Source organism: Strigops habroptila, chromosome 1, assembly GCF_004027225.2.
Source record: "Strigops habroptila isolate Jane chromosome 1, bStrHab1.2.pri, whole genome shotgun sequence".
Lineage (NCBI taxonomy): Eukaryota > Metazoa > Chordata > Aves > Psittaciformes > Psittacidae > Strigops > Strigops habroptila.
In genome coordinates this window covers 124,150,327-124,174,925 of record NC_044277.2, presented here as the reverse complement: position 1 = coordinate 124,174,925, position 24,599 = coordinate 124,150,327, and the positions used below count along the sequence as shown (strand labels likewise).

At 36.5% G+C, this 24,599-nt stretch overlaps 1 protein-coding gene across 1 annotated transcript in view; it reads left to right on the top strand.

Moving 5' to 3' along the window:
* Nucleotides 1-4,023: 4,023 nt before the first annotated feature.
* The window catches only part of COL28A1 (collagen type XXVIII alpha 1 chain), a 60,250-nt gene continuing 39,674 nt past the window's right edge, over nt 4,024-24,599 (top strand). Inside the window, exons 1-13 of the mRNA XM_030511838.1 lie at nt 4,024-4,100; nt 4,970-5,126; nt 5,689-6,248; nt 6,938-6,958; nt 7,583-7,639; nt 8,910-8,963; nt 9,463-9,504; nt 10,203-10,229; nt 10,911-10,955; nt 12,760-12,804; nt 13,617-13,670; nt 21,759-21,827; nt 23,358-23,426. Coding sequence (XP_030367698.1) covers nt 5,006-5,126; nt 5,689-6,248; nt 6,938-6,958; nt 7,583-7,639; nt 8,910-8,963; nt 9,463-9,504; nt 10,203-10,229; nt 10,911-10,955; nt 12,760-12,804; nt 13,617-13,670; nt 21,759-21,827; nt 23,358-23,426 — 1,164 coding nt within the window. The 5' untranslated portion in view covers nt 4,024-4,100; nt 4,970-5,005. The remainder of the gene's footprint in view (nt 4,101-4,969; nt 5,127-5,688; nt 6,249-6,937; nt 6,959-7,582; nt 7,640-8,909; nt 8,964-9,462; nt 9,505-10,202; nt 10,230-10,910; nt 10,956-12,759; nt 12,805-13,616; nt 13,671-21,758; nt 21,828-23,357; nt 23,427-24,599) is intronic.

Below are 24,599 nucleotides of genomic sequence, written 5' to 3'. Positions count from 1 at the left end.
AGACATTTAACATAAAAAATTGAATTCCATTGAAATTCTTTAGTGCCTGTATAATGAAAGCAACATTTATTTAATGAAGACAGTTAACCTCAATGGAGGTGACACATGCTCATCCATCATCTGACAGGAGATAACATAGAAGTTTCTACATCAGGAGGCCTTTCAGGAGGCCTTTCAGGAGCAGGCTGCAGCTGCTGGGACAGCTAATACTTCCTAGGTTGCGCTGGGGAAAGACCGTAAGCAGTGGTGACGTGCGTGATGTTTTTCTGGTAGCAGCATGTTCCTCCAGTACATCTCATACTAACAGAGTGTGCACAAACTGACAATTCTGTGTACAAATGGTACTATGTACAATCATATGGCAGATGTACAGCGCTCACATGCAACCTGTCATGGTTTAACCCCAGCTGGCAACTAAGCACCACATAGCTTCTCACTCACTCTGCGCACCAGCAGCATGGGGAGAAGAAGATTGGAAGGATGAAAGTGAGAAAACTCATGGGTTGACATAAGAACAGTTAAAGTATTATAATCATAATAATGAAAAGGAAAACAACAAAAAGAGACCAAGAAAGGTAAGTCATACAAATAAAACAATTGCTCACCACCAACCAACCGATGCCCAGCCAGTCCTTGAGCACCTCAAGCAACCTTCCCCCTAATTTTATTGCTGAGCATGACATCATATGGTATGGAGCATACCTCTGGTCAGTTTGGGTCAGCTGTCCTGGCTGTGTGCACCCCAGCCTGCTTGCTGGTGGGATGAGCAGCAGAAAAGGCCTTGACTCTGTATGAGTACTGCTCAGCAATAGCTAAAACATCCTTGTGTTATCAGCTCCCGTATTACAAGCTCCTAGTTAGCATATTCCATTGCTGTTATTTAAACACCAAATGAAAAGCAAAATAAGTGTGGTTTCGGTACAGTGTTACACAAGGGAACTGAGAAGAGATAGGTAAGTGTGATTATCTACACCGTTTTATAATGGCAGTGATCTGTGAAACACCACACTTTGCTTCAGCGTTTGTGGCCAAGGAGATCAAATATTGCAATAATTATCTGATTTAGGAGAAACCCTATTATCCTATAAGACATTGAACTACATAGCTATTAGGGTCCATAACTGTACCAAAAATAAAAAAAGAGGATTCGATTAGGGGAATTTAAGTAATTCATTCTTTTTCTTCGTAGTTTTTCATATTGCAGAATTTGAAGGTAATCTGAATTCTAGAATGGTGCTCTCCTCAGTGGATTGCTTCTTTCTTTACTTGCTCATAACTGTTTTAACTTCCTTCAAGAAGGATATAACATTTGCGTCCAGATTTATCAGATGTGCCTTCCAGTACAGCAAGCTGTTTGATAGACAATGAAACTAACACTGGGGTTTTTTGGGTCCTACATCCCCTACACTCTCAGCCATACAACGGTAACCTCAGATTTCCTAATATTTCTATTTATTGCAGTGCACCCAGGTACTCCTCCAATGCTTGGAGTCCTCTTTTGCAGTACTTCTGCTCCCTTCCTGCATTACTTAAGTTTCTTGTCTCCATTCCCCTTTCCTGTCCTCACTGCTCCCAACACCCCTACCAGACACCCATGTCTTTTCCCTCTGTTCTGGTAAGAGCTAGCAAATGGTGTATCTGGTTTGTAGCCTTCAGCTCTGATTCCTAAATTTATGAGTTCATCTGGATTGAGTACTTGGTGGAGGAAACTCAGGTAAGGGCTGGCCTCTCTTTGCCATGTGTGTATGTGTCAGGGGTTGTTGTTGGTAAATGCCACCAAGTGCTTCATTCACTACACGGCTCCTGTTTCTTCTTGAAGGTGCACAAAATTAGTATCTCTGTTTTAAATCCAATAGAAAGTAGCCAAAAAACTCAAAGACCGACTGCATGAAATTCACAAAGGTTAGAAAAGAGGCTCTCAGGATTCTGCAGGAGGGGAAAAATGTTTTCCCCACCTTGTTTAGCCTGACGTAGGGAAAACATCCCCCATTAATTTTAACAGATGTGGTTTTATGTGGGTGTAGATTGCTGCAAGCGTAGTTCAGTGGATTTAAAATCACACAAGGCCAGTGTTAGCTACTTATGTACTTATAGAAGCCCTTCTTGTTGCCTTAGGCTTATGGAATCTCTAAATGGCTTTAATATTTTCCATTTTTTGATTTTTCATTTAGCATATGAAACAACAGTAATGTTAATCTCGTGATTTATAGTTATTCTTTTTTCTTTCTGTTTTTCTATTTTCCCCATAATAAAATCTGGATCATAGCTAACCATCAGCCTTGTTAATGAAATTTCTTGATCAGGAGACTGGCAATTCTCTGAGAGCAAGTATTTGCACTTTACCATGTTGTGTTCCAACAGCTTTCCAAAAGGCATGCTGTGTAAGAGCTATGCTTGATGCAGAATAGACAGATGTGCTTTAGCTTTTTTTCAGAAAGTTGAATGCCGTCAAGAAGGACATACCAATGGCAATTGATAAGCATGGTATTCGCTCTATTTCTACTAAATAAACTTATTAAATCCACAATACCAAAATGAAAGTTTAGAAATTCTGTGTTCTTTGACTTTTCACCTTTCAGGTACACTCTTCCTACAAAACTAAAACAGGAGAAATTACTTACAGAGAATGCAAAGCCTCAACTTTCATATTTTTATGGTAAGATGATTCCTAAGCTTTGCCTGCCACTTGCCATGCTGAAAGTGTCTTCTATGTAATAAGTGGTATTAATTTCACCATGGAGCTTCCATCAGGTGCTAGAGCAAAAACAGCACACACAATCTTTGGGTTTATAAACACCAAAAAGCAATGAATAGGCAATATTGCTGTCCTATAGAATTAGTTACTGAATCTATTTTTGGTGTATCTGTCTAAAAGTAGTGCCCCAGACATAAGCTACCAAGGTGATCTCAAGTCTAGAAAATTTATCTTGAGGAAAGTTAAAGAGTGCAACTTACATGGCATTTAAGCGGATTTTTTTAAGGCTATTCAGTACAGTTGGATCATTAATAAACAATTTTTTACACATTTTCAATCCTACATTTTTGCTGAAAGATTTGACCTCTGCCAAAAAATCTGCTTCAGTCAAAACTATCTTTTTACAATGTGTTTTTAAATGGCCAAATTGTTAATAATTTTTCATCTATAACTGAAATGTTTCAATGCTTAATCACATAGCAGTCCAGGGACCTGATTCATCTCAGTGACAACACCTGAGCACTCCCTTCTGCATCAGCATCCAAAGGAGCTCTCTGTTCTCTCCTGCCACCAAGGCACCGATGGATGTCTTGCCTGTAGGCTATGCCTGTCCAGAGTCTGGGCACTGACCTTCTGCTGGGCATTGCTCAAAACTCTCTCAAGGTATATCGTGAGTCCTTGAGGCTTACCATTGGCATAATTTCTTTCATCCTGATTTTTTACTGAACACTATGACAGTACAATTGTACCCTGAAGCCTGCCATCAAATAGAGCAAATACAATTTGCATGGAGCATGCTGAGAGCTACCTAAATGACAGCCCCATTTCAGATATCCTGTCTGTGTCTGACCTCTCAGAGGCTTAAATGAGCAGAAATAATTTCTGAGGAAAACAGCTCACAGAGACTTTTTTTTTAAGTTGTCTTCCATCGGGTCAGAATTCAGTTCTGGCTTACAAATGATAATGTACTATCCCACATCTTTGATCTAGCCAGTGCTGCAACCTTAACATCAACAAGCTGAAGAGGTGTGGCTGGCAAGGAGATGGATGAAGATGCAGATTGTCTAGAAGTGAATTTTTCAGCATAAAAGTTCACTTCTTTAAAATAGGAAAACGCTCGTGCTCCCAGACTGACACTGTCCCTTTAATAAAATGGCTTGGTCTCCCACTCAGCCCTGGCTAAGTGCCAGCCTATCTTCATTTAAACTTTGGCCAACTAAACAGCAGTAATGGACTAGAAAGGATCTAGATGCAAGAGAGAGCCACTTACAAGTGGGTAGGCTATTTATTGACAGATTGCTTTTTTTTTATAAACAGAACACATTTTCCGGCATGACTTACTGGACATATTTTCTACATTGACAGTTTACTGAATCCACAATTTTCTTTTTGAATGCTTTTGAAGGTAAAAGACTTAGTTATTTCCTTTCTGTCTTTAGAGGACTGCACTTATGGTTTCTGTGACTGCATGATGGACTTGAAAAGATTTAGGAAGGATATTTAAATTTAATGTATTGTCTTTGTTATTAATGATATTTAAAATGAATTATTGTAAATTACAGGCATTTTTTGTAAACCAGTTTAACAGGAGTTCAGTTTGAAGATCTGTTGAATCACAAACTTACATGCTGTAATGTTCATTTTCTTAGTGTATGTTGCCATTATAATAGAATATTGTCTTTATGGAAAATATTGCACACATTCTGTTACAGCCGTGTAATATTAATAATATATTCATGTACTGAATTTCATTGCTAAGCCATTGTTTCTTAGAAGAATAAGTTGTTACTGATGCTCCAGACCTAGGTAATATATCTGCATCTGAAAACACCCAAATTTTTGCTTATTCCTAACAATTAGGGATTTTTAGAAACAATCTATGATGTTCCATGTTTTCTGTAATATTTCTGCTAATTTGATATAATGAGTTTAATAGCAAAGTAAGTTAACAGGAATATGCATTAGTAACAATTTCATTTATCCTTCTCTGTTAGATGTTCAAATGAAAGATAAAGATAGCACTGGTGGTTTTTAAGGTGTTTGTCCTACCCGTATTTCCTGTCCAATAAAACAGGTTCTAATACACGTGAGCTACAGTTGGGACTGTACTGGCTGCTATGCTTAAATCACTTACCCAATGACTTTTTATAATTGTTTTTTGCATGTTGTCTCTAGAATTGTGCTTCGCACAAACGTGTATTCTGGTTGTGAAGTATCTGTATTTATTTGCATCTATAAATGAAGTATTCACAGGTGGTTTTTTACTTTTAACAGGAAGAAAAATTAATCTAGTTTGGGATCAAAGTCACTATGTGGAAAAAACATTTTTTCTTTTGCTTTTTACTTCTGGCTGTGACAACAAACCAGATAGTATATGGGCAAAACAGAAAGAAAGGAAAGAATCCTTATTCTCTCGTGCAAAAAGATGAAGGTAAAACCATTTTCTTAAAATTCTTGATTGACCATCTTGTATGTCTCCACATATTTCAGGATAATTAGCTAGTAATTGACAACTTATGTATGCATCTATTAAATGTGATTTATTTTGATTATCAGGCCTGAAAAGTACTGTAGTGACATTTACTTGGTGATGGACTCCAGTTTAATCTATGATTTTCATCAACATGCATATATCTTTTAAGATAAATAATAAGGAGCCTAGTTTTTAGTTTAAAATTGCCTGTGAATGTTTTGTATACAAAATCAACTAAAATCATGAAACAGTCCCATAAAGACCGTAATTTGAAAGCTTTTGTCTGTAGACTGTGTTTAATAATACTGGTATGAATTACAGTAACTTAAATTTAACTACTTGATTTCAGTAGAATTTCTTGGCATTTACAGTGGAATTTATCCTTAGAATTTTTACTGCAAAGACAGAGGAATCCTTGAGGAAGTGATTTGAGGGTTGGGATTGTTGCAGAGAATTATCTCAAATCTGTTGTTCAGGTGTGCCCATCATTAATAGATTTAAATTTCTTGCTCCATTACAGGTGATATGTGTCTCATCGATATAGTCTTTATCTTGGACAGTTCAGAAAGTGCCAAAAATAAGTTGTTTGATTTACAGAAGAATTTTGTTCAAGACTTAACTAACAGCATTTTCCAGATGAAGCCAGTTAAGTCTCAGACGTATAATGTCAAACTAGCAAGTATGCAGTTCAGCAGCACAGTCCGCATTGATCATCCCTTTATAGCCTGGAAAAATGTGCAGAATTTTAAAGAGAAAATCAAGTCTCTGGGCTATATTGGCCATGGCACCTATTCCTATTATGCAATTTCCAATGCCACTCAGCTGTTTAAAACTGAGGGTCGTAAGAGAAGTGTAAAAGTGGCTTTTTTGATGACTGATGGTGTGGATCATCCAAACAACCCTGATGTCCAGAGTATAGCCACAGCAGCTAGGAGTCTTGGAATACATTTTTTTACCATTGGCCTTTCTAAGGAAAATGTCCAAGAAGAAAAATTGCGTGTGATATCTGGTGATATATCCTCTAAACGTGTCTTATGCCTGGATGATCAGAACCTGAAAGTTCATGTAACATTGGAACTGGTAGGTAATGCTGATGGCAATCTTGTAACATGTCTGTCCATAGCGGGTTTCATTTAACTTTGCTAGGTAAGTCCTGAAGGCAGTGCAGAGGTTTTTGTGGTGCATGCATCTGCTACATCAGGAGTCAGGACAGAGGGAGCTTCTCCTCCCAGCCACTCTCCAAGGAGTTGTGTGCTTAGGCAATAATAGCTCAGCTGCACTGATCACTGATGGAGGGAAAGGGTATTTTCCAGCAAACAGAGTGTGTCTCTGAGCATATGATAATGCTTCAGAAAGTAACTTGTTCTCTTTATGGAATTGTTTTATCATAAGGCTGATAAAATCACGGTCCTTCCCCTACATTATCTTAGTAGGGCCTTCCATAGTAAGGCCTTTCATTAGGAAGTCTTTTCATATCCCCCTTGTTAGCACTGCTCCTTAATATGTCTATTTAGCTGTCCCATTACATCTCAGTTGTTTTCTGATCATTATGGTTCACACGAAGTAACCCCCTATTCCTACTTGAGAACCCTTTTTCGTACGAGTAGTTTGATAGGCTGGTGCTTCCCACTGTGGAGAAGGGATGAAGGTATTCACATTCTTTACTGTTCACCTTGGAAATTCTTTAAATTAGAGAGCAAAAAAAGGGTTAAATTAGTACTCTGTTAAATTAAATCTGTATGAAAGTAATATTTTTCCTTTCTTTTCAGGAAGCCTTGCTTCAGAAGCAGGTAGGTTTCTTGAGTTTTGTGTTTCAATTACTCTTATTCGTACTAGATCTCCTGATGTCTGCTTCTGTAATACAACACTCCAGGAGAAATCAACCTTCCTTCCCTGAGTAAAGTTTCAACCATGGTTGTTTTTATTTTAACTTTCATTCATTTCTTCCATCTCTTCTCCTGAGAAATCTACAACTTCTGTTCATTAGTGAGTAGTGTCAACAGTAAGACATAAAGAATTCTTCCTACCAGAGTGGAATAAGACTGGTACAACACATACAAGTTCATTAGTTGTCTCATTAGAAAGCAATAGCAATGTCAACATGGTCCAAAAATCAGATAAGGTTTCATGGTACTATATACTATATATATGCAACCTTAAACCTTTGTAGTTACAGTAGTAATGGATTTATTTGTCTTTGCTATAAATAAATCAAGCAACTGATTTTGACAGGGCTATACAGAAGTGTAATGTCGATTATAAAAAAAATATATATATTAGAAAAGAATTTATTTATTGTTATTCCACTTTTATGATGTTCTCTGGTTGTGGCTAGGAAAAAAAAGATTTTGTTTTAAAATTGGAAGTCATAAATTTGAAAAATATTCTCCTTCATGTTTCTATTCACCTTGTAGTGTATGCAGAAGAACTGTGAGTGTGAAAAGGGAGCAAAAGGAGACAAAGGTGATTCTGTAAGTATACATTAATTTGAAAAGCTTCCAGAGTTTGAATTTGAAGCATTGAGATCAATGTTGCACAGTATTTAAATTGGTTACTATGTCTGTAAAAAGCAAGACATTAGCTGTGCATGTACTGCAAAAAGAAGTGATGTAGCATATAGCAATTCACTGTGAAAGGCCACTGGTGTAAGAGCTCAGAAAAAAAATCTATCCATAATCACGTACTCGCTTGGAAATATATTTATATTATTGGGTAATAAAACACTGTATATAAATAGGTACATTAATTTGAAGCCCAAATAAAAAAGTTATTCTTGAATCTCTCAATGGGGAAAGAAAGGTCCATTAGATACAGGTTTACTTCCGCCAGCAGCTTCTCCTTGTATAAGAGATAAAGATTCAAAAGATTGTGGATGATGGCATATATGAGGAAAGGTCTAAAACTCTGCCTCCAACACTCTTTTCTCTTGTGACACTTCAACACAGAACTGTTTCTTGGCTCTGGTAAAGAAGGGAGAAGTGGGAGTTCAGACAGCGTGTGACCTCTCTGATCCTTTTGGTATCTTTAATAGTTCCTCAGAGACAAACAAGGTACATAGAGAGGTTTTTGCCTTTCTCCCTAGATACTAGGCAACTGGTCAACCGTATGTGCAGCAGGTTATGACAGCAGGGCCTATCGTCCAGTCCCTTGGCTCTGGATAATGTGCATCTGGAACTAAAATCCCTATTTCCAATTTAAAATCTATGATCCAAGAATTTTAAGTTATTTTATCCAAAATGGTTAGATGTAGCCTATTGTATATGTATTTTTTACATATACACATATACACTGAGCTTTCTAGTTCCTACCTTCACGATCCTCCAGATAGGAATAATGGTGTGCTAATTTTTTATTTTGGGGCTGCTGAATATTGACACTAAGCAGTTCTGTGCATAGGGTTTTTTTCTAAGCTGAGAAGATCAGATGGTGGTAGGTAACTGAAAAATTAGGAGGAGGAACTTCATGTGTTTTCTGTGACACCTTCCTGGTTAGATTTTCAAATGCTCTGTAGAAAATGTAAGTATCATTGAATGTTGATTTTTAAAAAATCACAGAAACCTTATAATACCGTTTTTTTTTTTAGCTGTGAAAGTATTGTCATACATGCCATACCTGAATTGGTGTGGGTTTCTACCTAAGCTTGTTTCAGAATGATTTTGCCTGTGTCCAAAGATGTTGTCTTAGATAAACTGGAGAATTTTATTCTCACAATGGTAATAACATTTTCCTGCTTTGTTTCAGGGCAGTGCTGGTAAGAGAGGGGAAAAAGGTGAGCCAGGACCAAAAGGAAGCAAGGTAAAGTGAATTTAGAAAAATAAAGCAAATTCCTATGGCTTTATGCAAACCATAGAAGTGAATATAGAAAAGGAAAAGTACGTTAAAATATGATGTAAAAGATTAACTTTTGCTATGAGAGGTTTATAGTGAGCTGCTTTAGAAGTGAGAGAGAAAAATTTCAAACTTAACTGGTACAAAGTTAACACTGCTTATCATTCCAGTTTTTCACTGACAACAGAGGTCTCTGAACCTAGCTGAAGGCTCTCTGAAGTTCCACAGAGCTTTCTAACAGTACACAAATCTCTGGAGCAGAGGGGCTTGCTCTGATGACTTAAGATTTCAGTCATTTAATAACAGTTAATGTTCAGGAATCATGTGTCCTTGATTGTGGGAGGAAGAAGTGTGGAAATTCATAAACAGGAAAAGCTACTTCTGCTCCTTAAACAGTGTTCTTTGTTTTAGTCTAATAGTGATAAATGAAATACATATTTCAGTTGTATTCCTTTGCTTCCAACAGGGCAATGCTCAAAAAGGAGATCATGGAGAAAAAGGTGAAGAGGTATGTGACTGCTACAGTTTTAACTTGTATTTGTCTTTTCAGATTATCTTCCAGACCCCGATTCACAGTTTAGTTCCACTGAACTGCAGTTTTCCATTTTTTTCACACATCTACTTTATTCAATTATTTAGAGCACCTAAACAAAGTTCTGATTTAGAGAAGCATCTATACTGACAGAAACAGTTTAACCATGTGCTTAAGTATAGAGGTGGGATGCTACTGACAAAAGGAACTTTTGAAGCTGCATGATTTTGTGTTGACTTGCATTAGATTTATCCTAAAGATATAATTTAAAATGTCATCGCTAAAACATGTAGATAGTCCTCAAGTGGCTTCTGTCATCTGATATTTCTCAGCTTGAATTCTTTTTGGTTCACAGTAGAAAGGTTAACATAGATCAGTTCAGTTTAAAAGTCCCGTTTAAGTGTTAGTGTGTATCTGCTAAGAGGCTGGCAGACTAAGTGGTGTATTTACAGCTAATGTTATAAGGAAAAAATACACATCTAAATTTGCAGGGAATTATATGTTAAATGATTCTAGAGAGATATTATATTGTTGTGAATAGCTGAATTTCTGAAACATAATTCTTTGCTGGGTACTGGTTTGGGTTTTCTTTCCCTACTTAAGTTAGCAGTATGTTATGCCTTTGCTTTCTTTTTTATAATTTCCCCCCCCTTTTTTTTTAAATCTTTGAATAGGGAGGTCCTGGCTACAAGGGAGACAAGGTAAGATTATTATAGAAAAGAAGTAGTCTGAAAATAGATTGTCACTTGCTGGTGGTGTATGTAAAAGAAAGGAAAGAAAAGCCTGTCTCGTCTTTTTGATATGAGAGCTCCTAATGCAATCCCTACAAGTAAATTCATCATTTGTGTAGATTTCATTAGAAAAGTGCTTCTGTAGATTTTATTGACATTCATTTCATGGAAACATTCGTTACATCAAAACATTTCATGGAAATGGGAAAAGTAGACTCAGATGTCTACTTTTAATATGTCTATTGATATGTTAAATCATCAGTGGAACACATTAGTAATTCTCTTTCTTCATTCCATTCATACAATTGCACAATTGTTATTCAGGGAAATCTCAGACATCACAATTATGAAATCAGAATATAGAGAGGCAGTGCAGAGAGGTGGAAAAATACAGCAAAACTTTCTAAATATTAAATGTATTATCCTCTTATGATGTAGGTTGGAAAATTTGTAGGCATTCTCAGGGAGAAAAAGTATCTATCTTGAGTGGAGCAGATCATATCTTCTACAGACTGTATCTAATGATGCCACTCTCTGGTCCTCAGAATCTACTAAACTTCTTGCGCTATTGAACTGCTTGCACAGTCTTTAATGCATGTAGTGTAATCAAAGCATCTTGTTTAGCTGTTAACCTTTTGATTTCTTATACAGGGTGAAAGAGGAGAATGTGGATCCCCAGGAATAAAAGGGGAAAAAGTAAGCATAATTATTATTTGAACTGTTTCACATTGATGAAGATACTAGAAAAACATGTAACATTAATAAACATAGCTTGTAATTCCCTAGTAATAGAAATACATTCAGAGTAGAAATAGGATTTGTGAAAACTGAACCCACAGTTCACTATATTATTTTTTACCTTTTTGCAGAAGAAATGTAGTCACTTACCTAAAACAAAAGGTAAACAAAAGCTGTCCTGATCAGTGCCAAGCCCTGCTTACAAAGGACTGTGAGCATGTTATAGAGCTCACCAGATTTTTTTCCTTAAATTGTTAATTTTAATTCAAGTGTATGAAGTTATATTACAATGGAGGCATGTTCTTACACAACCTGAATAACTTTTAGGTCTACCAGCCCATCTGTGCTGATATGCATTCACACTTCTATTTAGTCCTCCTCCTCTTTTAACCTGATGTGCAGAGCTGATAGAAGTGATTATAGATTTTTCCTGGTTTTTACACTCTGAAAGATGGAAGGATAATGTACTCCTGAGTGAAACAATGATGTCTCTTGAGTTCATGTAAGCAGGTTTGCGTGAGTACTACAAACCACTTATTTATAGTTAGAGTTGTTAAGTACTACCAACTGGGTTGCAACTGATCATTTTAGTAAAGCACATTTCTTCAGTTTTAACATCCATTTTATACTCACGTTTACCAAAGACCAACTTGAAAAGTTTGTGGTTCCTGGAACTTACCTAATTTCAAGTAGGAATTAGGAAATATTCAAAGCAGTAGTATTTGTAGCAAAGAGGAAAGGGCATTATACTATAATAAAAACCTAAAGGCTGATAGTATCTTGTGAGATGCTGGGATTCAAAATGGCAGCAAGTCAGAAAAAGCTGAAATATCAATGAAAAAGGAGAAAGAGTTGCATTTCTCAGAGGAATAAAGATCATAACTTCTTTATCCGGGCAATATGTGAGAAATAGCACAAGGTTATGTGAAATGTCTACTAAGATAAAAGGAAGCTGTTCAGGTGCTGGCAAAGAACATAATCAAAGCAGCCAAGAAATCTGGATGTAGAAAACACATGCTAGGGCTGCTGGAAATTTGCTTGTTTCACTTCTGTTGAGGACAGTGATGAAAAAAAGTTTGACATCTGCAGAGGATCAGAGATTATAATGGATTATGGACTTCAGGAATTTAGTGAACGAATGAAAATTGCAGTCATTTCCAGAATTCCCAGCTTCACATTTACAAATGCAGAAGATGATAGAAGAAAATTACTTTTTTTTTTTTTTTTTTTTTTTAATGCTGGACAAAATAATCAGAAACAGCTAATGGAATTAGAAAATACGTCATTTTACTTTTCTTTTTAATGCATTTTTAATGTGGGGTGGGTTTTTTTGGTGAACTATTAGTATGATTCTAAGATGCTACTGATCAGCATTTTGAGTTAGTAAGACAAAATTACCTGAAGTAAGCACTGCAGGATTTTGTTAAGAATTCTGTATCTAATATACTCCTAAAAATTGAATGTAAAGACCTGTAATAAATAACAACTAGTTAATTAAACAGCTAAGATGTTAAGTAGCCATCCACAATGTTTCTTGTATATGAAAAGTATTCTAACCAAATGTTGAGGATGGAATGTAATAGGCAATTACTGAATACAGAACAAGAATAGTAGTACTCTGGAGAGAGAATAAACTACCTAGAAAATGCTTAAACAGAGATATGGGTCATTAGTGTTACTGTGTTACTGTTGTTCTCAATAATTGAAAGCAGATAATTGCAATTTCCTATTAATCTGATAATTGAATCTTATTTTTCCTCAGGGTTTGGAAGGTCCTTTTGGCCCTGTGGGACCTCGGGGGCCTCAGGTAAGGGAACTAGAAGCTTCCAAATATTCTGTAAGTTTCTTCTACACACAACCTGTCAACTCTGTGGAGAGCAGCGTCGTTGGTGCATGAGGTAGCAACACAGTAGAGTCTGGCAAATCTTTGTTTTTTGGAAATAATTCTCAAAGAAAAAAGCTTTGTTGCTGCTGCTGTTTAAATCTGCTCAGATTTAGTGGTGCGTGTGGCCCACTTGTGCTCTCCAACTGCAGAGCTCTCCTCTTACCTGTAGAGCATAATCATGCCCTGTATACTCCTACTTGCTAAATTCCTCTTATATTATATGGCAGCATCCATATTTAGTACCTCACCTGCTCTGTCTCTTCCAAAAAGTCATTAATTATTTCCTTCTGTAAAGGGACACAATGGTTGTAATAATGTCTGGGAATTAAGATTAATCCCATCTTATCATCACAGATAGATGCAGGGAAGTGATTTCTTACAAACAACAGAGCTAAATAGGGTGTGGTAGCTTAGTTTATTTACTTGGGCAGAAGAGAGAATATGAAAACATGGCAAAGTCGGGAGCAGGAAGAGAAAGGAAGAGAAAGCTTCGGATAGAACAGATGCAATTCACATGGAATAGTTGAAGATCCTTTCTGCCAGCACTGGTTATTGAATATTAACAATATTCAATGCGTTGGGCACTTCCCAGGGTATGACACAGAAAACTCTTGCCCTTTAGAGCTTAGCACTGTGGTATGTTCTACTGCAGTTGTTCAGGCCAAGTGCAAAAATCCCCCACCTTTACATGCATCTTCAAAGGCAACTCATTCTGTATTTTGACTTTTGAATAGGGTATCAGGGGACCTCCAGGTGAGCCAGGCCCAAAAGGCATTCAAGGAAGCAAGGTAAGATGCATTTGTATGTGTAGATGTTATTTATACAGGGAGAGGAGATGCAGAAACTCTGTGTAGAATCTTTATACTTTACTATCTTTTTTCCTTGGTAGTTTTTTGTTAGTGGAGTCCTTTGCACAGCACTAGTGTACACCACCTGCTTGGTAAACTAAGGTGCCATCGTGTTATGAAGGCTTGGTATTGTTAGCACATACAGGCAATTTTCCATCTGGGTCTTCAAGGGCATTTTATAGGGCCACAACAGGGTGCTACCAAGGACCTGCCTAGAGCCACAGCACTTGGGTTGAAATTTAAATCACCCGAATATGTGTCTTGGCTTCAGCCATCACTTGGGAAGTTTTTTCTAGAATATTTTTTTACTAAAATGCCTTGTGTTTAGAGATTTTAAGTAATTCCAGATGGTGGTTAAAATCTTTGGATTGAGTATTTAAAGTAATTTTAATTGTGTAAAAACGCAAGACAACTTTGACATTGGTAGAGGTGTAAGATTTAGTGATGATTAACGCTTTAATCCTATTTCAAACAGATCATTTGAAGTTAATGACTACAGCTTGTCAAGCAAAATCAGTTGGATAAAGTGATTAATTTAGACAGTCTTCTGGTTTGCAAACCTTTGGGAAATTGCGATATGTGAATACGGATAATAGTTCATGGGATAGCTATTAACATCACTATTTGATACAGAAAGATGTTTCGTGTATCCATTTGAAAATGTAGGGTCTGATGACAAAGGCTTTCTACCACAGGATTATTGGTAGCCTGTTTATGCAATGCCATACATAAGTTACACAAGGCAACTAAATTCACACAAAGTAATTTGTCAAAGATGTAATATTTAGGCACTCAGGCTTTGTTTCTTAGGCAACAATTTCAGTCAAAGATTAGCAGAAATAAATTTAGATATGTGAAATGTTTATTGTAAAAATTTTGGAATACTGGCATCCATCATGATTTTCCTATTCCTGACAAATGCTTTTTCATATTTCTTAATTCTTCATCTTCTCAACAAAATGCTTGACTAGGAAAGCTGCTACAGAATATTTCAGAAGTAGGGAAAGAAAGAGGATGATGGGTCTGAATGAAGCTATTCATACATGTGGGAGAAAAGTCATGCCTCTCTGACTGCACTACAGCAAATGACAGTAATTTTTTAATCTGTTTTTCCACGCTGATGAGTCCAAGATAGTACTACCACATTCTTTTATTATACACTGAACCATATTTGTTGGATGTTGTTTGTCCTCCTGTCAGTCTTTTCACACACTTTCATGTCTGCAAAGTACATGCAGCTCTCTCTAGGATTCATCTACCTGGACATAGTATTTATGGTCTCTTGTTACACTTTAGCTGCACATTTTCAGCATGAATCAGAGTTCCCTCTTTTTTCAGCTTCCAACTCTGCAACCTGCTATTTAAAGTCTATAGTTAAGGATTTTCCAGCTCAGACATCTATCATAATACATATATTGCAAGACAAGTTTGATTAGTGTGCTTAGGTAATTGTTACGCTTTGACTCCAGTCAAAACATATGTACGTTTGGAGGCTATGTCTTGTCCATACTTAGTGCCAAAGCTAACCTTTGGCATTTTGGAGCTTATTTGAGATGAGTGAAAAATTTTTTAATCATCAATACAGATAATCAGTGGTTGTTTACAGCTTAATAAACACCCATTCAACTGGTAAAGGTCAAGGCCTTTTTTGGTTCAGACACATAGCAGTCTTTCCAGTATCTTTTGTCCTTACAGAAGGATTATTCAATTACTCTTTTAAAATTAGTTTTCGTGACACATAATGCAATATATCGGAAAAGTGGCAGTTATTTATAACTGCTTTGGATAAAAAAAAGTAAGTCTATTCTTAGTGCAGTTCCTTATACCCGTGGCCTTTCCATGCTAATACTTCCCGCTTTTTGAGCTGAACTAGTGACTTTGCCCTGGTTTAGCAAGGGTAAAGGCAGTTGCATACCGTTAGTATCAATGTGACATAATGCAGAACACCACCACTGAACATTTTTATTCATTGTTAGTGGGCCATGTTGAGGTTTGAAAGAGGAGATTCAGTTCCTCGAAATATAGACTCTGGATCAAGCTCAGCCTGCAGATGTTTTGGGTCTCATTTGTGAAGTATACAGTTCCCTCATACATCTGGCCAGCTCAGCCCTTCCTACACCTCTGTAAGGCAATGCCATACCCGTTCTCGCACTTTACAGTGACAGGCAGCAGACGCAGCTGGGGACAGTGTCATCTCTGTGCTGTCTGGATGCTGGTGGCTCTGGCAGCCACCAGCAGCATTGCAACTTCAACTAATTTAATTTGACTTGTCTGAAGCAAGGTAGCATAGAGTAAGAACTTTTCATACCTTACTTCTGTCATTCATGTGCATTTTCTCATTCCCTCTTAAGCTGCTTGCTAATCTACCCTTTGTGAAGTCTTATGGCTGCACAACACCCTAATTTCTATCCCTTTTCATGGTATTGCCTTATCATATTGCCATTAATGAACTGAATCTCTTTCAAAGTCCCACTGCCTGCATTGACCAGCTTTCCACTGACTACAGTAGGAACTCAGCCACGTAGACGCCTAAGTTTAGGTGTGATCACACAGAGCTGAAACACATCCTTAACTTCTTAAAGTCTTTCTGATGCACTTCACAATCAGTCCTTATGTTTAATAACCTCTTTAATATACAAGCGAACTTCACCACTTTACTTTCACCCTTTTCAAGTCATATATGAGTATGTTGTACAGCCTATATCCGGCAGAGAATGCAGCTCAGCATAGCATTAAATACACCCAGTTTTTGCTATTAAGCAGACTTAAATAAAGTTTTCTCTATTTGCATTTCTGCAAAGTTATAACATCTCAAAACCATCTAAATAGTTTTATTGCCACATAAACAAATCTTCTCCATAAAGAGGTTGAGGCATTTAAAATGAAAATTTGAACTCCACTTCTATAAAAATAAAAATACATGTTAATGTTGACTCATATTATTAGCTTACCTGACTAAATATATTTCCATTTAACTTCCACATTCACAGTACGCCTACAAGACAGTATAAAACATAGTAACTTTAAGAGAAAAACACTAGAATGTAACAGGACATTTCACTCAATCATAGCCAGGAGTTGGGAGCTGGCTGTTTTCACTGTGTGTCTTCTGTCTGCTGAATCAGTCATCTTGGTCCTGTTCCCTGTGCATGTCATGAGCAAAGGACCAGGATTACACTGACTGTTTTCTGTTTTACTGACTTTCTACTGCCTACTGGCAATGTTTCAATAGAAAGATGTTAAATTTACAAAAGAAAAAAATATATTGTTAAAGCTAAATTCTATATTATTTTTTTCGCTCAGAAACTTGAAATACCAGGAAAAAATAACATTCACAGCTGTGCTTTATATTTTCAACATGCATACATCTATTAATTTATTCAAAATAGTAGGAATTATTTTGTTTTCATTAAAAAAAAAAATGCTTAACTATTATTTACTTTTTAAAAAATCAACAACATTTTCAATACAATAGCACCAATAAGGTTCCATAAGAGTGTTTATATTCAAGGTGGTTTTGAAAACTTTCTTGTTAGTGAAGGGAATAATAGTGACTATTCATGAATTTCAGTGGACAGTTTACAAACAGAATGATATGGTTACAGATTATAAAATTGGGCATAAAATTAGGAAGTGGGCATGCCTTGTGTTCCACCCATAAAGAAGTGATGAACAGGGAGTACTTATGGCTGTCATGTCAGAAGTGACATTGGGTGTGTTTGTTTAAACTCTTAGACCAGATACTAGAAATAAAGTACACATTTCTAGAAACGAAGACTGAGAACAACACATTCTTAAAAGCCACTGCTATAATAAAAGTCTCTTTTGAAAAATTTCATGTGCATAGTAAGGTTCTGAATTAGTGTCTAAAGTTGCATGAACAGACATGTATTCAAACTTTTAAGGAAACAGTTAAGTTTGAATGTGGGTATTCCAAGAGTTATTCCCATTAAAACACCTTTGGATGGTTAAGTGAAAAATGCATCATTGCATATTTCCCTGAAAATATGCCCAAGACTGAACTGCTAAGGGATGCTGCTTCTTTTGTGATGACTTATAAATTCTTTCCTTACTTATGTGGCAAGTTAGGTCTTTCCCAGTAGACTGAAAAATCCAATTTCCCTGCAAAATATAGTTCTGAGGTACTTCAACTAGACTAGAAATACAAAATACCAACAATAGCTGTTAAAATATCTGTATCTACTTACATTGTTGCTGCCAATGTTTACTTTAAAGATATGATCATTATATTTGAAATACTATTTTTTACTATAGCTTAACCTTTATTGATTTATAGACCGAAATATAGAGTCTTTGTGTTCCTTACAGTATGTATTTACTTTCTGAAAAGTGAAGAAATTCTTTATATTGGCAATAACTGGTACTCATCATAATATAAGAAACTTTTTTTTTCTTTTTGAAGTGGGGAGTAGACTGTTAAGCATGTTCCCAACTTAAAGTGTTTTAATATGTAAAAATACTAATCTCAAATCAAGTGTAAATTTTCCTTGCCATTGATGTAGCTGATATTAGATGCCACCTGAAAGGAAAACCTAACAGGGAGAGAAAAAAAGATTTTGAGCAGAGTGCTAGATAAAGAAAATAATAACAAAGATGTACTTTGAAAAGCAGACTTTTCCTTCTACATGTAGAGACAATATTATTGCCAGCACTTTATGGTTTTAGCAAATTCCACGTTACCTGTAGCACCAAAACCATAGAAGATAAAAGCCAGGCTTACTAATAGCCACATGAAGTTTGAAATATGCAGTTTTTAAAAGTTTAAGTTTCCAAGTTGTTTATGTTGTCTAGCAGAAGGTGGGGTTTCTTTCTCCATTAATGCTCAGGCATCCTCTGCTATCAGCGAGAAAGCATTCAACTACCCTACATGCTTTTTATCCTAAGGGCTGTTTATGCTGCCTACACCAGCACCTACTAGTACAGCTGCTGCAAGGCAGACTACATGACACCAGTCACTGGAAATAAAACTTTGTAATGTTTCTATCATGGTTTGAAAAAGAGATTTTAGAAAAACATTAACTTCAGTAGGACTCCCATCTGCATTCAAGGCAATGCATATATTAGCCTACATCTATCACATGGGTGAACTCGCAAAGGAGCGAATGATTTGCGATAGGAAGCATACTTGAGAGTTACTGCCCTGGGAATTCTGTCAGTGGCTGTCAGAAATAGATACAAAACACAGTGTCCACTTGGACAACAGGGCAAAAATTGGAAAACACTTTCCAAACACAACAAAGGGATTTGGTTTATTGTTTCAGCTGAGAGATGAGCCTGTATTTATCAAATGTTATTTTTTAGAATTGAACAAGTTCCAACACCATTTCAGAGGCTTAGTTTTGACAAGTGGAGCCAGCGTGCTTAGTGGCATTTGCTGTTTCAGAGTGCTACTTACAATAGTGGTGCTGCATGCTGCTGAATTATTATTTTTTTTAATCTTATAGATTTTTTTTAATATATTTTCAACTTGGCATATCTTTTGCATCCATTCTGTGGGGTGTGCTGATACATGATGGCACAACAGAGATCTCACGCTGCCTTCTTCATGAAAGAAATGAGGACTGTGAAGAAAAGCTAGAATTTGGTATATTGCCTGGCCTTGCAGCAGCCTGTGCCTATTTCTTTCTCACTGAGGCACCTCTTCCTTGAAGTGGGGAACTCCATCCTTAACTAGACCATCTCCAGGCCCTAAAGGTACATGGAGCTGTACCTGTTAATGTTGCTCGTCAAGTGAAGAGCTATTGAAGTAAGAGTTGGTGGTTAGGTAAGGGCACCTATAGGCTGAAAGGCAAAGCTTCTTGGACACCAGGCTGGTGTGCTTGGCTTAATGTTCTTCCAAAACCCATGCTTTGTGCCTGTTGACCAGCTTTGCAAGAAGCACAGCTGTGGGTGAAAGTGGCAGGAGTATCTCTGTTCTTGGGGGTGTGTCTGTGTGTAGAAATTTGCTTGCAAAAGTTTCTACTGAAACCTAAATACGACAGTTTTACTTGTATAGCTGCTTTGGGGATGATTTTGCTCTGGAAGCAGAGAACACCATGGGGCTGGGTGAGTGTAGCTACAGCACTGCGGCTTTGCTGATACCATTCTGCCAGTGCACTTTTTCGTACTGATGCACAGTCAACAGCTGTACTTCCACTGATGCTTAGATGCTTGTGACTTGTTGGCATGAATGAAATTCAGTAGCCTAAAGTACTACCATTGGAAATGAAATGGAGGCTACTAAGTCACTAAATCCCTTCTGAAAATGTCTGTTTTAGCATATGTTATTTTCTAAAGAAATAGTATAAAACATTTCTTTACATATTTCCCCTACTTCTTGTCTAAACAGAATCAGCCCCAAAAGACCTGAAATCCAACTAACTGTTGGCTTAAAGGACAACAGTACTTGAAACAGAGAGTTTGTAAAGAGAATTAAAGAGGAGACAAGTACGAACTTTGGTTGTATTATTCTTGGCCTTCCCGAAATTTCCTGCTGATGGGAAACATTTAATAAAAATGAGTTTTGATCAGCTGATTTTAAAAGGACAGTTTGTTCAATGCCAAATTAATCCCATGGAGGAACTGGAAGTCTAGAAGATGGATGTTTGAGGAATTTTTGTTGGTTTTGTAGTTTGATCAGTTTCAAAACAAACACAGGAGGAAAAAGAACCAGCTATGAACAAAATGGGTCAGTTTCTAATTAGCTTCGTATCAGGAAAAGATTGCATCCTTTATGATAATCTGGATACACATCAACTGAGTTGTGACTCTGGTCATTAAAATATAATTAAGAAACCTCAAAAATAAGGACTACCTAGGTATACAGTAAACTTCTTTGTTTTGTATTTTGGCAACAGGTACATGCAGAGAATCCACATTAAAGCAATGTCAATGTTGCTAATACCATATCAGTGTGCTATGTGGAGATATAGGTGCTGTTTTGCTGAGTGATACCAGCTTTCTTTTGATATTTTTCTGCCTTTTAAGGCTTATCTCCTAGTGATGGTGAATTAATTTATTAGATTATGAAGGTGTGCTATAAAATCTTGTATTTTGAATAAACATTAAATTTCATAGCTGTTCTTCAAAATATCATATTGTCCTGTAATGGAATGAATTTAAGACTGGGCATTAAGTTCCACTTTATTCTAGGTTTAAAGCTGCAGTAGTAGCTCTCCAAGTGTATAGTTATCGGCAATTAAGCTTCAAGGATAATCTATTTATTTACTTTCACTATGTGTTCCTATTCCTTCATTTTAGCTTCATTCTTTGGCAGATTACAAACTGATAGATTTCTGGAGAAATATCTGGCTTTGAAGTAATTTTTGATACTTCCATTTTCCTCTTCAAGTGCAAAAATCTCATTAAAAAGTTTCACAACTCAGCATATAAAATTTCTTGGTATATACAAAATTTCAAGCCCCAAAATATGAGTACCTCCCCAGAAAATAAACACAATTTGGTAAGAAGCCTTTTTAACAGTCATGTGGCTATGTTGGCTTTCTTAGGAACATAGTAAACAAACAAGAGAATTAGGAGCTGCAGTCAAAGGTAGAAGTAGGAACAACAGTCATGATATGCAGGTGTTGCTATGGGAAGAACCATGAGTGCAATGTTTAAAGCATAAACCCTGTTTAATTTCTAAATTGCCCTCTTTCTAGCAAGAAAAAAGCTGAGGAAGCACCAAACTGTTGGATATAGTCAGGACCAAAGATATGACAAAGAATAAATATATTTTGTATCTATCTTGATGCATATGAAGGAATGCTTTAGAACATTATTATCTATATATTACATAACATATACTGGTAACTTGTGTGGCCAGGATATTGACCCTGCTCCTAATCTAAACAGGTTTGGGGGACTTTTGGGGGAGTTGTTGGTGGTTGGTTGTGGGGTTTTTGCTTGAAAACCGTATTTCTATTGCCCTAAATGAAACTGTAGGGAGGCACTCTGGCAGAATTTGGTGAAAGTTCAATTTGCATTAATAATTTCTTCACTTTTTTTTTTTTTTTTTTACCTCTTTAGGGAGAGCGAGGCCCTTTAGGTCCCTATGGTCTTCCAGGGCAACCTGGTGTTGGACAGCTAGGACCCAAGGTAACTCTCAGTAGTATTGCCTGTTACAGTGCCAACTGTTGGCAGTCGTTTTTTGGATGCAAGTTCTCACCTGCTGTTTTATCAAAGTGAAGCTCTTAACATCTAAATTAAAACTGTTGATTAAAAATATAGATACAATATTGATAGGTTTTCATATTTGCATAGGATGGAGATAACAGACCTGCCTTTCCAGCAGCTCTTTAAGTTTTGATTGTGGTCCCATTGATATAACAGAAGTCAGAAATAATGCAATTTAAATGGGGGTTAAATACGTGAGGTCATTTTCAAGCACTAGCGAATGCTTGCACTAATGGGTAAACCATAATTCAAGGCACAGAAATACATCTCAGTCACTGTGATACACAGTAAAGTTATGGATTTGCCTTGTTATTCTTCACTGGGGAACAGATATTCTTGCAGGTTATAAAATTCTCTGTCTCATGACGCATTTAATTCTTCCATTTTATTTTATTGCAAATGAACACAAGATGGAATCCACACTTGCTAATTTGGAAAAGTCATGTCTGCTAATGCTGGCCAACTAAATCTTCTGGAGAACTGGAAAAGCATCTACATAGGAAACATGACTACTGAGTTCATGAGAGTTTTGTCAGAGACCTACAGCTGAGACTCAAAAAGATATCTAAATTGGACAGAACTAGGTCTCACCCTAGTTATTCTGGCTGTGAAGTCTTTGGTGTTGCTTTATGCCTTTTTTTCCCCTATTTTTTGGAGCCAAGTGCTAGTGTCTAAAATAGCTGCACTTTTTGGCTTTTACTGCTCTAATTTGTGCATTCATTGAACTCTCACATATTTTCCGTGCAGTGGGGCAGACCTCAGAATATAGAGGTTACAGCTCAGAACCTAGTAGTAATTTGCCATGTAAAAGGCAAAACACTGGGTCATTCTAGAATGGAAAATGGCTTATGGAGAAGGAGTGTTACTCCTGGTCTATGTAGTGCCCTGTACATCTGTAGGATGTAAAAATCCTCTGTACTCTTATCCTTGAAGCACAGTCTTTAGTAAACTGAAGGAATTATTGTGAAGATTATGGCACCTTATAAACAGAAGATATAGACACTATGCAGTTGCTGGAGTTCCCATGCAATCCCATATTCCACTGAAGGAGGCTGCAATTTGAGTGTCTAGATAGAGATTACAGTGAGGATTCCTCACACATGAGCATTCCTGCTTCAAAATTTAGCCTGACTTCACTCCCTCATCCTTGTCATCTCTCAAGTCCTGCATTTTTCAGCAGTTACCCCTATGCAAAGTGATGATACACCTTTGCTGTTGGCATGGGGGATGGAATGCAATCTAGTGCTCCAAGATTTGAAATTGGTACTTTCAAATGTTTCTAAATTGTTATTTATGCTTTTTTTTTTCCCATCAGGAGATGTTATACAATGGATTTCAGACATTTCTGGTGACATCATTAAGTCATCCGTATGTGAATGTTACGTTTTTCAAAAGCATTGAGTTGAATTAGGACTGAACTTTGTAATTTTTTATGTTATTTTTTTTCACAAGGGTGCTCAAGGTCGAGAAGGTAAAATTGGATTCCCAGGACCCCCTGGAATTGGTGAGCCAGGATTACCTGTAAGTCAGTGATATATGCATTGGAAATAGAAAGGTAATAAAATATGTCTTAGTAAGTGTAACTGATTGGTTACAGCTATGATGGCTACTGATTCCATAAACCACCTTGTACTTAGTCTGGAGCAGCAGAAGTGTGTTTGGCTATGCCACTCCAACATTGCAGCAGTATTTGCATGTGGATTGCCCAAGCAGGAGAATAAAACCATGTCCAAACAAGTTCTGGGGAAATAAAAATTGCTTGGTCCATGTGAGCAGGATTACGGTATCCAGTTTTCAGAAAGACTTGGAGTTATATATAAATAGCTGGACACCTACTTGTTAAAGTTGAGGATAATCTTTAAAAATTGTCTAAAATCAAATTTCAGGAAGATAAAAATCCAAGAGTTGAGACATGCCTCAACTTCTGTGTGTAATTTAGATTCTATCAAAAACAAAGACCCAAATTATATGCTTTGAATTGTATCTTTATCTTCTGAATTACAGATATTTAGCAAGGTTTTTGTAATCTTGAGTTAGTGCTCATTGGTTGCTTTTTCTTCCTGAAATCTATGAAATGTATGGTTTTCTTGTGTATTTCATTAAAAATCTCAGAGATTTTGAAAGAAGACAGGAATGTGAGTGGATGTTAGATTCATTCTAATAGTATTTTTGAAAGTCACTTTGTAGTTGTAAAAGACTTTTTCTCACCAAAAAAAATGTGGAAACTTTTTGCTTAATCAAAATAATCTTTAAAAACTCTTTACTAGCTTTAAATAATGAAAGCAGAATTTCGTGGAAGAACAGAAAGCATTACAAGAATAATTATTTCTGTACCTATTTAAAGCAAAATTAGCATTCTCTAATTTTGTATGTTTAACCTGCTATTTGCATGAAAAAACTATGTTCAAATTAAGAATTTTCATTATGAAATAATAAATTTATATGAAATTACAGGGAATAAATTTCACAGTGGTAAATATATTCTAAATTAATCTACAGGTTCATGTAAGTTTTAAGGGTACAATCTTTAGACATTACTTATGTAATTCACACCATTTCAGCATTAGCTTTTTCTAATATAAATCCTCCAAGTAAGTGTTGTTACACTTCATTTTAATTGCCTGGGCTCAGCCAGCTGAGCATTTTAGTTTACCAGTGTCAGAAGACTTTTAAGTTAGACAAAATGTCAATAAA